Source organism: Octopus sinensis, linkage group LG3 (assembly GCF_006345805.1).
Source record: "Octopus sinensis linkage group LG3, ASM634580v1, whole genome shotgun sequence".
Lineage (NCBI taxonomy): Eukaryota > Metazoa > Mollusca > Cephalopoda > Octopoda > Octopodidae > Octopus > Octopus sinensis.
Window position 1 is genome coordinate 56,591,625 of NC_042999.1, and position 14,685 is coordinate 56,606,309.

The 14,685-nt window shown below is 39.7% G+C and overlaps 1 protein-coding gene across 2 annotated transcripts in view; it reads right to left on the reverse strand.

The window, feature by feature from the left end:
- LOC115209862 (ataxin-7-like protein 3) overlaps positions 1-14,685 on the reverse strand; it is a 46,137-nt gene that overhangs the window by 4,783 nt on the left and 26,669 nt on the right. For both annotated transcript variants that reach the window (XM_029778438.2, XM_029778437.2), the window contains exons 3-9: positions 13,341-13,357; positions 10,140-10,308; positions 8,973-9,058; positions 7,466-7,543; positions 6,950-6,997; positions 5,013-5,038; positions 2,500-2,630 (exon numbers count right to left, since the gene is read on the reverse strand). In XM_029778438.2, coding sequence (XP_029634298.1) covers positions 2,500-2,630; positions 5,013-5,038; positions 6,950-6,997; positions 7,466-7,543; positions 8,973-9,058; positions 10,140-10,308; positions 13,341-13,357 — 555 coding nt within the window. The remainder of the gene's footprint in view (positions 1-2,499; positions 2,631-5,012; positions 5,039-6,949; positions 6,998-7,465; positions 7,544-8,972; positions 9,059-10,139; positions 10,309-13,340; positions 13,358-14,685) is intronic.

The window sequence follows — 14,685 nt, forward strand, 5'->3', positions numbered from 1 at the left end:
CTACAAAACCTGAAGTTACTGTCATTAAATAATATATGTAACTCCTACCAAACATGTTGAGTACCACTTTCTTTCATTTGTCCATTCACTTGTGAAAGTGTGTGTGTGGGGGGGGGCAGGCATGGCTGCATGTTAAAGTAGCATGCATCCCAACCACATGGTTTTGGGTTCAGTCCCACTGCATGGCACCTTGGGCAAGGGTCTTCTACCGTAGTCTCAGGCCGACCAAATCCTTGCGAGTGGATTTGATAGATGGAAACTGAAATGCACTCAGTGTGTGTATGTTTGTGTCTGCTTGTCTTGACACTGCACGAAAGTTGTAAATGAGTGTCACTGTCGTACAAGCAGAGTCATCCAGTTCTAATATTCTGTGAAAAATGTCTGGCTATGGGGAAATATTAACTTGGTTGGAAACAGATGAGTGTTGACAACAGGAAGAGCATCCAGACAAAGAAAATTTGCCTCAATAAACTCAACCCAACTCCTGCAAGCATAGAAAAGTGGACATTAAATGATGATGAAGTTAAAACAATGAGGATTGCTGTTTCATGTTCTGACTATCATTGCCAAGAAGTTCCAGGTACATTGTAGGTTTCTGATGAAATGATATTTACCAAAATATCTCTTCAGAATCAACGGTTAGTGTCAAAGAGTTATTTCATTTTATTGTGAATACAGTATTATCTAATTAACACAACAATAATTCCTAACTATTTGATCTGTCTTTCCAAATCCACCCTGGTTATTTCTACCCCTTTTTTTTTATAATGCAAGGACTGTCAGTATAAGACAAATATACCTAGAGTCTGTGGAAGATGTTGATACATCTACTGTTTATATTGACGAGGAGGAGGAGGGAGACATATCTTTATATATAAAAGTGAGGTTGTGTGCTGTCTGTCTCCTACGATTTAGATTCCTAACTACTCCCACATTTTGCGGGTATCTTATAGTCGTGATTCATATCGAACCCTTCTGGCTATTAGCATGAGTCTACGATTTAAAAAAAAATTTACCATCAATTTTCCCCATTTTTAATGCATTTTTGGCATATATAAGGGAAGTAACTCTCTAAAAATTTATTATTAAATCTCAGAACGTAAAAAGCTACAGTAACACCCCCTACCTTTGTGGTTAGCCATATTGAGATGGCTATTATACTTTACATCTCTAAAAATGCTTATATAGTTATTTCCCTTACAAACCCGAGCAACGCCGGGCGATACTGCTAGTATAACATAGAGGACAACTGGAAGTTCCTATGAGATAGCTTACTGAGGGCCACAGGCCAGATCTGTGGCTGGTACAAAGTCCCAACCAGACCTGGGGTGACATGGCAGTGGAACAGTGAAGTAAACAGGGCCATAAGAGCAAAGAAACAGGCACAAAAGGACTGGAAGAGTGGAGATAATAGAGAACCAAGTAGCTACAAGAGATGCTAGGCAACAGGTATATTTAGCTAGGGAAGAAGCAGAAAGGAAGAAATTTGTCAATGTTCTGTGGTGTGAGAACCAGAGGTATGAGGTGCTCCAGATTGCAAGGCAGTGTGGCCACAGAAAATCATGATGTAGGAGAGAAGAGCATTTGGATGGATGATGGTATGCTTGCACTTCATGACCCTGCAAAGAAAGAAGCATGGGGGTGTCACTATAAAAGACTGCTAAATGGGGAGAAGGAGAGTCTTCCTAATGTGGACCCAACAGAGAGACCAACTGAGATGAAAGCAGTATGATAGATAAATTAAGGGTATGAAGACAGGAAAAGTCCCTGGCCCAACACTGAGATGTTTGAAATATCTGGTGGAGTGGGATAAGGCCTAGTCACCTGTGCATTTAATCAGATTGTCCAGGAAGGGGTCATGCCCAATGACCAGTGTAGCAGCATCAAAGTCAACTACTACAAAGGTAAACGTGACGTCCTAGAAAAAAATTACAGGGGTATCAAATTGCTGGGCCATGTGATGAAAGCTACAGAAAGGGCTATAGCGCAATTAATCAAGAAGAGAGTTAACCTTGATGAGATGTAATTTGGAGAAGCGCTACTGATGTTATCTTCTTAAGTAAGGCAACTGCAGGAGAATATTTAACCAAAAATAAAATGCTGTTGTTGCTGATGATGATAGATATACCTACAGTTTGTATAAGACAGGAAGTATATCTATGTCTTATACAAACACTAGGTATATATCTTATGCAGAAACTAGCTATATCTCAGCCTTATACGGACATATCTGCCCTAGAAAACACAAGCTGTGTTTATCTCTTACACAGGTAATGGCTACATCTTTGTTTTATGGGTCTCTTCATACAAGACAAGCTCCAAGAATCTAACAGAGACACATATGTACTAAAACAAACAATAATGGAGCAGTTGAAAGATGGTTGCCACAGTAACGATGGTGATGATGAGAACACTGATGGAGAGAAGATGAACATTTAGAGACTCAATGTGTATTGTTTTTCAAAATGTGTGAGAAATTGGAGGGAAAATGGCTCTTACTCGTGATCAGCTGTGTGGTCGTCGTTTAAAAGAAACTGTCGAACTGAGCATCTTTGTTCATCGTTGTGCTGAGGGCAACGAAAGCTTCGGGTGCACATTTTCTTGGTGTGTTCAGATATCACCCCACAGCACTGAAGTAAAGAAACAACAACAATGATGATGACGATGGTGATGATGATGATGATGTGGAAACATTGGAGAAGGAACAAGAAAAAAAAAAGAGAACAGGAGGAAGAGGAGGAGGAGGAAAGAGAAAAGATGAGGAAAAGAAAGAAAGAATAGTAAAGACTAGGAGTTTGGTTTCTTCCAATTCGTTTTAGTGTGAGGGGACCAGCATGTCAACGACTACAGCCAACATTTCCTTTCTGTGTTGTGAAAAAGTGACTAAAAGGGGGTTGAGGTAAGATTTGCACTCATAAAACCCTCACCAACAATGACCACCCAAACAGACCCATGGATTGGAGGGTTGTTGTCTGAATAGTGCAAAGATATTCACCAGGAATAGGGAACTACCAACAGATGGCGGATATGGTGGAAGTACTGTTACAGAACATGACCCTTTACTACTACTACTACTACTACTACTACTACTGGTAGTAGTAGTGGTAGTGGTGGAGGAAGAGGACAAAACAAATCAAAGGAAATATGGAAACGTGTGAGAGATGTTTGAAATACTATATGAGATGGGCATGGATGGAATGAAAGAGGGAGATTCTCTTTATGATGATAGAAAGGTGACAGATATGATATAACTGGAAGTAATCAAAAGGAGGAGCAGATCTGAGGCACGGGATGACTATGAGTATCTGAAGGTTTTATAGGTGAGTACTTCTGGATTTATAGAGTATTTGGAGGTTTACAGAGGTGAATATATCAAAGTTTACACCCATGCTGGCACCATATAAAAAGCAGCCATGCTGGTGCCACATGAAAAAGCACCCAGTACATGTGTGAAGTGGTTGACATTAGGAAGGGCACCCAGCCATAGAAGCCATGCCAAAACAGACACTTGGAGCCTGGTGCAGCTCTCTGGTTTGCCAGCTCCTGTCAAACTGTCCAACCCATACATCATCATCATCATCATTTAACGTCCGATTTCCACACTAGCATGGGTTGGACGGTTCGACCGGGGTTCTAGAAGCCATGGAGGCTGCACCAGGCTCTAGTCTGATTTGGCAGTGTTTCTACAGCTGGATGCCCTTCCTAACGCCAATCACTCCATGAGTGTAGTGGGTGTTTTTTACGTGCCACTGGCACAGGGGCCAGAGCAGGCTGGCAAACGACCACGATCGGTTGGTGCTTTTACATGTCACCGACACGGATGACAGCAAGGTGGCGCTGGCATCGACCACATACGGACGGTGCTTTTTACTTGTCACCGGCATGGGTGTCTTAACTACAATTTCCATTTGAGTTTTTATTTTGATGTTGATGTACTTGACTCAACAGGTCTCCTCAAGAACAAGGGGTCACTCTGCGATCCAAGGTTAGCAGAGCAGGCCGTCCTGCGAGCCATGAACTCACTTCATTTATCGGGTCCTCGAAGTCACGGCATATCTCCAGAGGTCTCGGTCTTTCGTCATCAGCATGGAAAACAGACATTAAATGATGATGATGATGATGGCTGAGGTGAGTATATAAAAAGCTAAAAAGTGCGTATCTGAAAGTCTATGGAGATGAATATTTAAAGGCTTATAATACAAATAACTAGTATTCACCTAACATATCTCATGATAAATATTTCAACTACATCAATACAGCACCACCAAATTTTTATTGTTCTTATCAAATTCATTAAGAATCTTCATTAAATTTTTTTTTAAAAAGCTTCCTTACTTTCTTTTTTTTTTTTTTTTTGTCCCTGCTTGCCAAGTCTTCTAGAAAATATTCCAGAACACAGGTTCATTCTGTTCTGTACAGAATATAAGGGGTACGAATTGACTGTCAGCCATAAATTTCAATATCTGTGAGCTTGTAAGTGTGTGTGTGTGTGTGTGTGTGAAAGAGAGAGAGAGAGAGAGAAAGAGAAAGAAAGTGAGAGAAAAGCGTCATGTGTATTAAGCAATTATCACAAAAGGATATGAAGTTCCCAAAGATGAATGAAAGGTGTTAAGGTGAAACATCAGTATCTGAGGAAGAAGAAACAGGACAAGCTTGCTTCCTGACCACATGGTTCCAGGTTCAGTCCCACTGTATGGCACCTTGGGCAAGTGTATTCTACTATAGCCATGGGCCAACTAAAGCCTTGTGAGTAGATGTGTTAAATGGAAACTGAAATGAAGCTTGTCATAAATATGTGTGCTTGTGTCCATCCAACCACCACTTGACAACCAGTGTCAGTGTGTTTACATCCCATGATTTTGCAGTTCGGCAAAGGAGACCGATAGAATAGATACCCAGCTTAAAAAAAAATATAATTACTGGGGTCAATTCATTAATACCCCAGTATGGCCACAGTCAGAAGACTGAAACAAGCAAAAGAGAAAAAGATATACTGGAAGAGAGGTACTTACAGATGTTAACAAATTCCGTCTTTCATCTGAAATAAAAGAATATAACAAAGTTAAACATGGTCCCACAAATCAGTGAGAGAGAGAGCGAGCGAGAGGGAGAGAAAGAGAGAGTGGGAGTCTGCTGTAAAGAGAGCAGAAGTGAATTTTTAAAAAAAATCGATTTTCTCCATTAACAAAAACATCCTTACAATACTCTCCCATGCTGGTGGCATGCAATAAGCACCAGTCAGGCATGGGTTATTGCCAGTGCCACCTGGCTAGCTCCCCGTGCCAGTAGCATGTAAAAAGCACCATCCGAACATGGCCCGATGCCAGTGCTGCCTGACTGGCTCCCATGCCGATGGCATGTAAAAAGCACCTGCTACACTCTTGGAGTGGTTGGCGTTAGGAAGGGCATCCAGCTGTAGAAACATTGTCAGATCAGATTGGAGCATGGTGTGGCCTCCTGGCTTGCCAGTCCCCAGACAAACCGTCCAACCTATGCCAGCATGGAAAATGGATATCAAACAATGATGCTGATGACCTTCAGGAAACCCACAACAATCTTCCAGAATTTGAAATTTACAGAATGGAGAAGCACATGGATTTATCTGTATCTTTGCAATAAACTATAAGGAACAGTAAATTGCATTTCACATTATCATAGGCTGTACACAGACAACAACTAGAGGACGCCTACACAAGGGAACAAGTATAGTAAAATGAGGTGCAAGCATGGCTTCCCAATCAAATGGTCTTGAGTTCAGTCAGTGTATTTCATTAACCGGTATGCTTTTTCCACTAAATAAATACAAAACATAATATAGAGCACGTCATATGTAAACAAACATAAGTTTGTTTTTGAAGTGCTGAAATGTAGAACAAGTAGAAAGATAAATTTTTGCAACACATAAATACTGAACAGTATACCATAAATCCTCGGGTATAGTCCGCCCTTGAGTATAATACGCAGGGGATTTTTAGGGGGCTGTACCTTTGAAAATTCTAAACCTTGTGTATAATACGCACCCCTTCTCTAACTTGAGTCAAGGAGGTCTATATAACGTCCTTGGTTTGTAAAAATGTATACGGTAACATCCTTTATTACTATTGTATATATAACATAATGCAAACGTGTAGCATTTTTGTGCATTTTGTTTGCAGAAAATAAAGAAATAACAGTAATAACGTTTAATAAATGTTCCTTAATGCAAGTTATGGATGATTCTTTTATGACTTCATTGCTTTCAGGCTTAGCTTAAGGTATTTTTGCGCCTGAATAAACATTGCCGGACAGCAAATAGAGACTCGGACATTCCTTGGAAAATAATTTTCATTTTTAACCTCGTATATAGTACGCACTAGGGATTTTGACCTTTAAATTTTGGGAAAAAAATGTGGATTATACTCGAGGATTTACGGTATATAAAATTGCAGAAGAATTCGCCGGTTGGCAGTGTAGCTTAAAGGGTAGAGCACTCTGATCGGATATTGGAGGGTGTGAGTTCGATCCTCATAGCTGGTTGCTGGAAAATTTATCTGCTCTTAAGAGGAGTTTATCCTTTACATATGCTGTTCAGTATTTACATGTTGAAAAAATATATCTTTCTACTTGTTATAAAATAATATATTTTAGGGATTTTTAAAAGAATAGCAAAACTGAGGCTGCTTTTTTACTTGCAAGGTTCTTGGTGACCCTGCCAGTGATGGTGCTATGAAAAAAGCACCAGTGCTGGTGCCACATAAAAAGCACTGGTGCTGGTGCCTTGTAAAAAATGCTGGTATTACATTAAAAGTGCCCAGCATACTCTGTAAAGTGGATGGCATTAAGAAGGGCATCCAACAGTAGGAACCATGTCAAAACAGACAAATGGAGCCTGGTCCAGCTCCTGTCAAACCGTCCAACCCATGACAGCATGGAAAACAGACGTTGAATGATGATGATGATGTTTACTTACCAAGGGACATATTTTCATAATTTGTGACACTATCTGGAGAAGCTTCACCTGGAGAAAACAACGATAGTAATTAGCTTTAAAGCTAGTAATTAAAAACATAATACATTGCTAACAACAGAAGTCATTAAATTCATCTGTTTAGCCATTCCTCCTCATCCTCACACACTGTTTCACTGATCTTGTTGTGAAAAGGTCAGGTATATCCGCTGATACACAGATTGGTAGTGTGTTAGAGAACAACAGACCAATGGGCAGTTATCATCAGTGGTGGTCATTTCCATCTCATAAAAGAAAATAACATCAACAATGAAAATTAATAGTTTTATGTTAAAGATTCACAAAATCACCTGATTGAGGAAGAGAGAGAGAGAGAGAGAGTGAAATAGAGAGAGAGGAAGAAAGTGAAACAGAGAGAGAGGAAGAGAGTGAAACAGAGAGGGGGAGAAATGGAATGGGAGAGAGAGGAAGAAAGTGAGATAGAGAGAGGGGGAGGGAGGAGAGAAAAGAAAGACTCACCATTTTTCGTTTTATTGGTTTTTGCTTTTCTTGTTGGACCATTATTTGTGGAACTTTTCTCTTTCTTGTTTTTCTTTCCTGAAACATTCGAAACAGATTCAACCATAAAAATGTTGGATATTTACAAAACCCTAAAATCGTAGATGGTGGACAGTGGACTGACCTCAAACTCCACCAAACAAAACCCCACCTCACTATTATTGTTCTCTTGTTACATTAATTTAAACTAAAGGACAGACTGGGACTCTGTGATGTTCATGCTTTTCTCACTACCATTTGATGAATTCAAAAATCTAAGGAGCAGACTCAACTCAACATCTCCCTTAACACTGCCATCTGGCCTCTGAGTGGAGCCCCCACCCATTATTATTAAGCATCTGTCTTCTATGCTAGCATGGGTTGGACAGTTAGACAGAAGCTGGCAAGCCAGAGAACTGCACTATGCTCCATTTGTCTGTTTTGGCATGTTTTTCATGGCTGGATGCACTTCATAACACCAACCACTTTACAGAGTAGAGTCTGCAATTATTTCAAGCTGGATCTCAAGTCTTTCTTTCATCCCATATGCATCCAATCATTCATACACACTAACATCACACACCTAGTGGAGCATACATGCTTCATTTCTTTTCAAGCTTTAACACATCCTCAACATTCAATGCCCATGCTTTGTTACCATACTTGGAGAAAGAGTGTCTTAGTTGCCAATACATGTAATATCTTCCTGAACTTAATCCACCCTGTTCTTTAGTCTGTTTACTCTATTTTCAGAGATCCTTCCTCCACTGTGAATTAGATCTAGTAAGTAAGAGAAGCTCAATCAACTACTTTTATGTTCCTATCCCTCTATCATACTTTAACCTCTCAACACCCAACATAAAAGCCACCTCCCCACTCTCTCTGCAATTCATCTCATCTAAAGGGATCTTTAGACTTGCAAGATACATGGTAACCTCACTAATGCTGGTGCCATGAAAAAGAGACCTTGTACAGCTTTTAGCATTAAGAAGGCTATCCAGTCATAGAAACCATGCCAAAACTGAGACACTAGAGCACAATGTGGTCCTTTGACTTGTTGGATCCTGTCAAACCATCCAACCTATGCCAGTATGGCACATGGGGACATGAAACACTAATGATGATATTGATAATGATAATAATGACAATATAATAATGATGGTGGTGATGAAGATGATGATGATGGTGGTACCTTCTGTATGGACTTCCTATCTATTCCTGTTCTTCATATCATACAGGGTACTACCCAGAGATCATCATTCCTCTAAATAACACAAACATTATCATTGTTAGGTTTATTTAAAATCTCTTCATTCTAGGCTTTGCTTCCACATTTCAAATGTCTTCTCAAAACCTTCAATAGGTATCTTAAGCTGAGTTACCAGCTTAAGCTATTTGAACACCCAAACAAACAAATGCATTACACAGGAAGTACATAGACTCCTTAGGGGACAAACAAAGAAATACATTAGAATAATAACAAACTTACTTTTCTTATCTGGGTAGGTCCAGTCATTGTCATTGTCATCATCCAGACTCTCATCACTGTCCCGTTTCAATGTTGTCGTAGCAATTCTGGTAAATTAATTACAAAATAAAGCATTAAGAAGCAATATCACAGACACTGGAACTACATCAACATGGGACACGGTTGCTGCTGCATTCAACATGGCTTACAATAAATTTCACATCAACCGAAACTAGTTACAATATTTCTTAGAAAAAAAACCAAAACAAACTAAAGTCATGGAACCAGATTTTACCGCAGGGGAAAATTTTATGGGAAAAATTGAGGAGTAAAAAAGATTTTTAGTGTTGAGATTATTCCGTCTGATGTAATGCTTATTTATTTGCTCGTTTTGAATAACTTATCCATTGTTTTGTAGCATTGAGATTTCGATGATGCAATTATTTATTTTTAGAATAATATTGTAGGGCAGGTTTGAGAGGCGGAATATGGCCAGTGTGAACATAAAAACAGGTGTTATTAATATTCGGAATGGATATCCAACCCAAATATTCTTTTATTCTTTTACTTGTTTCAGTCATTTGACTGCAGCCATGCTGGAGCACCGCCTTTACGAACAAATCGACCCCAGGACTTATTCTTTGTAAGCCTAGTACTTATTCTATCGATCTCTTTTTATGAAGTCACAGGGACTAAACATACCAGCATCGGTTGTCAAGCAATGGTGGTGGGACAAACACAGACGCACAAATATATACATATATACAACGAGCTTCTTTCAGTTTCCGTCTACCAAATCCACTCACAAGGCTTTGGTTGGCCCGAGGCTATAGTAGAAGACACTTGCTCAAGGTGCCACACAGTGGGGACTGAACGCAGAACCATGTGGTTGGTAAGCAAGCTACTTACCACACAACCACTCCTGTGCAGACTCAGCCACTCACACTTACCCTACAATATCACATTATCAAAATCTTGAAGTTATGAGATAATGAATGATTAATCTGACAGAATGATCTGAATGGCAGAGGGTTAAATCATTAAAAATTAAATCTGCAGTGAAGAGAGTAATTATCAAGAAAGACATGGGAGATAAATCTGGAGCCCAGATTCATTACAAACTGAGCAGCAAGTGCATAGGAGAGAATGAATATGATATCAATAAGGAATTGTTGAAATGTGTCTTACCTTTTACTTGCTATTCTGGAACTATTTCTGCCCATACCCATACATTTTTCTAAGTGTGGAGCAAATCGTGACGCTGCTAGGTGTCGCTGGCAGTTAGGACATGTGCATTCAAACTGTTTTTTTGTCGGCACTTGACCAAATACATCAACCCCAGATTTGTAGACAATTTCTTTGAAAGAAAGTAAAAAAAACAGTATAAATAAATATATATATATACACACACACACACACAATCAAGCAATACTCACTGACATAAACAAAAATCTCTCTCTCCACACTTTCAAAGTAAAAATAAAATACATATGTCATTGTTTAATGTCCGTTTTCTATGCTGACACGAAGCTGGACAGACTCCAACTGTCTGTTGTGGCATGTTTTCTACAGCTGGATTCCCTTCCTAATGCCAACAACTTGACAAAGTGTGTTGAGTGCTTTTTATGTGCTACCAACATGGGTGCATTTACGCAACACCAGCACAGGTACCTTTTATGTAACACCTGAAAGAACAAGCCTGCATGAGTGGAAGAGAGCAATTTTACTTAGCTTGACTGCCTCAGCATGTTGGCATAGTACTCTACATTGAAGTGTGTGGCCCTTTTGAAGTTAGTCAGTAACTAACTTTTGCATCCCAGAATGCTGAGGCCACCATATTCCTAGGTGATGAAAACAACCTTGTCCTTGTTTGAAGCAGGTGAGGAGGCAGGGACAGTTTCCACTGCCTGGATTGTCTCTGGCTCAGGTGATGAACCCAACACTCATCCTGGCTTAGGAAACGTTCAAGGTCACCAGCTGGATTTGCCTCAAACAATGTCAGATTTTCTTGTAATGCAATTAGCTTGGTGCACTTTTGACCAGGTGTTAGAAGACATGGCACCCACCGATAAGAAACTGTTGTCATGCTAAGTTCATTATGCAGAATATGCTCAATTCCCACATGGGATATGCTCATAGCATTGGCTATTTGATTTATAGTCAATCACCTGTCATGCATCAGTATGTGGTGAAAACAATGTTTTTTCTAGGTGGTGGCAGAACATTCAAACCCTTCCCCTTCTAAATTCAGTTGCCCACTTTTGCATTGTTGATAAATCTGGAGCATCATTCCTTAATGTAGCAACCATGTCAGCATGAATGTCCTTGGGGGTTAACCCCTTTTTATGCAGGTACTTGATAACCCCATGATGCTAAATTTTGTCCATTTTCAAAAGAAGTAGCTACCAGTTACTTATGAAGTCTTCTTTGAACAGTCAGATGTCAGTTTACCTGGAAGGAAACCTTGCAGTTATGAATAAAAAGGGTTGAAATAAATGCATGCAAGATTTCACAGCTCTGACATCACCCCTTCATAGTCAGCCTTTCAGCCGACCTTCAAATTATTTTTATAACTAAACATTATTAGGAATTGTATAAAAAATTGTTCAGACATTTTGGATATTGTAGGAACACAGCCAATTTATGGCACATAAATTTCAAGAGCAAAATCTTAATTGGATCCTCACTGTTTTAGTGTGTCTTCCTTGTTGGCATGGGTTGGATACTTTGACAGGATCTGATGGATTTGAGGATTGTGTTGGGTTCTAGTGTCTGCTTTGATATGGTTTCTAAGGCTAGATGTCCTTCCTAGCACCAGGGTGCCTTTTCTGTGGCATCAGTACATTGCAAGACTAAGATCCCCTTTGACTGTGTGGAACTACAGCAGAGAGTGAGGTGGCTTTATGCCAGGTGAATGAATATCCACCATCCTCATATGCCATAATCCTCACCATCTTTTAACACCTGTCTTCTACATTGACATGGCTTTTATGGTTTGACAACATCCATCAGATCTAAGGATTGCATTGAGTTCCAATGTTAACTTTAGATGCCCTTCCTAATGCCAACCCCTTTACAGCATATACTGGGCATTTTTATCTTCTGGGGGCCCAGCACTTGTGAGGTTGCCATGCAGCTCACAAGACTAAGATCTTCTTTGACTGAGAGAGGCTAGAGTTGAAGTGGGGGCAGTTGTATGCTAAAAGAGGGTTTAAAGTATGAAAGAAGGGGTCAAAAGAGAACAGATTTCTTGCAGTAGAGGAGAAGCTTGGTGAAGTGAGGAATTTCCTGCAGACTGTTAAGAGTTTCATGGAAAAATATAAGTTATTATTGTTTTCTAAAATATAATTTAACCCTTTCATTACTGAAATTATTTTGAGATGTTCTGTGTTTCTTTCAATCAATTTTAAATATAACAAAGAATTTAGTAAAATAACCTAGTTATCATTAAGCTAGTGTTAGGAACATAAATTGTGACTAAGATTTGGTGGAAGATTTTAATTCAAAACTTATGAAAACAAAACATTTGTACTACAGAGCCAGAGGTGGTTTCAATCGGGATTCTATTAAAAGGGTTAAATAGCATTGAAGGCATGTGGCTTAGGAGTTAGCATATTTGGATCACGACTCTAAGGTTGTGAGTTCAATTCCCGGCGACACGTGTCCTTGAGCAAGACATTTTATTTCACGTTGCTCCAGTCCAATAAGCTGGCAAAAATGAGTTGTACCAGTAATTCTAAGGGGCCAACCTTGTTACACTTTGTGTCACACTGAATCTTGCTGTGTTAAGAGTAAGCATGTCTGTGGAGTGCTCAGCCATTTGCACATTAATTTCACAAGCAGGCTATTCTGTTGATTGGATCAACTGGAACATTCACTGCCAGTTTTAAATACCATTATCATAATTATTGCTTTGTCATCCACTTTTCCATGCTTGAATTTGTTGAGACAGATCTCCTTCAGTGAGGCACCCTTCCTGTCAATAACACTCACTGTTTCTAAGTAGGAGAATATTTTCCTATAGCTGGACAGGTTTCCACAAGAAAATCAGAAGTGAATGACATCACTTGCATGATGGTGATACTCACTCACAACTTCCATGCAATCTCAAGACAGTAACACACATACGGTGTGTGTGTGTGTGTGTGTGTGTGTGTGTGTGTGTGTGTAAGGATATACGACAGGCTTCTTTTGATTTCCATCAACCAGGTCCACTTTAGTCAGATTGAGGCTATAGTAGAAGACACTTGCGCAGGGTGCCATGCTGTGAGATTGAACCCAAAACCATGGGGTTGGGATAAAAACTTTACCACACAGCCACACTTAAATACAAATATATTTAATATAATTTTCAATATGAAACACTGACACACAACTTTTCTAACTTACCATGTTCTTTATGAGACCTGAAAATAGAAGAAACAAAGGATAATTAAGCATTTAGAGAATATTTCAATTTTTTTCTGCAAGACATACACATATTCACATTTAGTCATCATCATCATCATCATTTAATGTCTGTTTTCCATGCTGGCATGGGTTGGACGGTTTGACTGGGGTCTGGGAAGTCAGGAGGCTGCATCAGACTCCAATCTGATCTGGAAATGTTTCTACAGTTGGATGCCCTTCCTAATGCCAACCACTCCTAGAGTGTAGTGGGTGCTTTTTACGTACCACCGGCAGAGGGGGAACATAATTATTTCTAACAAAAGAATGAGGCCACAAGTTGGTTATTACATCAACCCCAGTTAGTCCACTGGTACTGACAGTAAACACTGACAAAATAATGTGCACTCGGAACATGCTATTTTGTCCGTAAGTACCAGTGGACTACTGGGTTGATGTAACAATGACCGATTCCATCTTCATGTGACATTTTTAATGGTAGATTGCAACAATAACCAGAGTCACAGCAAAGTCAAGAAGAGAAACATAGCAGAATGTGAAGTTAGGTTAGATGTTCATTTGGTGAACCTGCATGGAAGAGCCTCTTCAGTCAATGGTCAGTCTAGGGTCAACTAATCCAGTTGCTGCCAGTTGATAGAAATGGCTATTCATCAACTCACTTTAATTACTTGAAAACACTATGAGAGTTGTGGAATTTCATAGTGTCAACAACTGAAGCTGGATGACTAGTAATAGTAGAACAATATGGTTTCCCATTGCATTGTGCAGGCCAATGAGAGGATTCAGACCCACATACAACACTTGATGGATTCTACTGCTAATGGTAACACTAAGCTGGGACCACAGCTAAAACTCAATGGATGAGCAATGGTTGTAGTTGAAATCCCAGACAAGAGGTGGCTGTGTCTGTCTCTCAATGAAGGCCTCAAACACAACCACCGCTCTTTGCTGCACCCATTTGTTGTGTTTTCATGATCTCTTCATTACTAGGGTCGATTCTGTTAGCATTTGTCTCTTCACAAGCACTCACAGGCAGTGAGGCTTAATGTTCAGAGTTGCCCTTCTCTTAGACAAGCTGCCTTCTAAGGCTGCCAAGCCCTGACTTCACCCTGCTATACCACCAGGGTAGATATATACACAGTGCTGCCTCCTCACTCCTAATTATCATACAACACTCTGGACAGACATTAACCCAGAATTTCTAAATACCAACACAATGAGAAAATAACTATTTGTAAATCTCACAACGAGAGATATTCAGCAACAGTACTTTGGAGTAAAGATTGTTTGCCAACATAACATGGCAGTCCTGGTTGAGGACGAATGT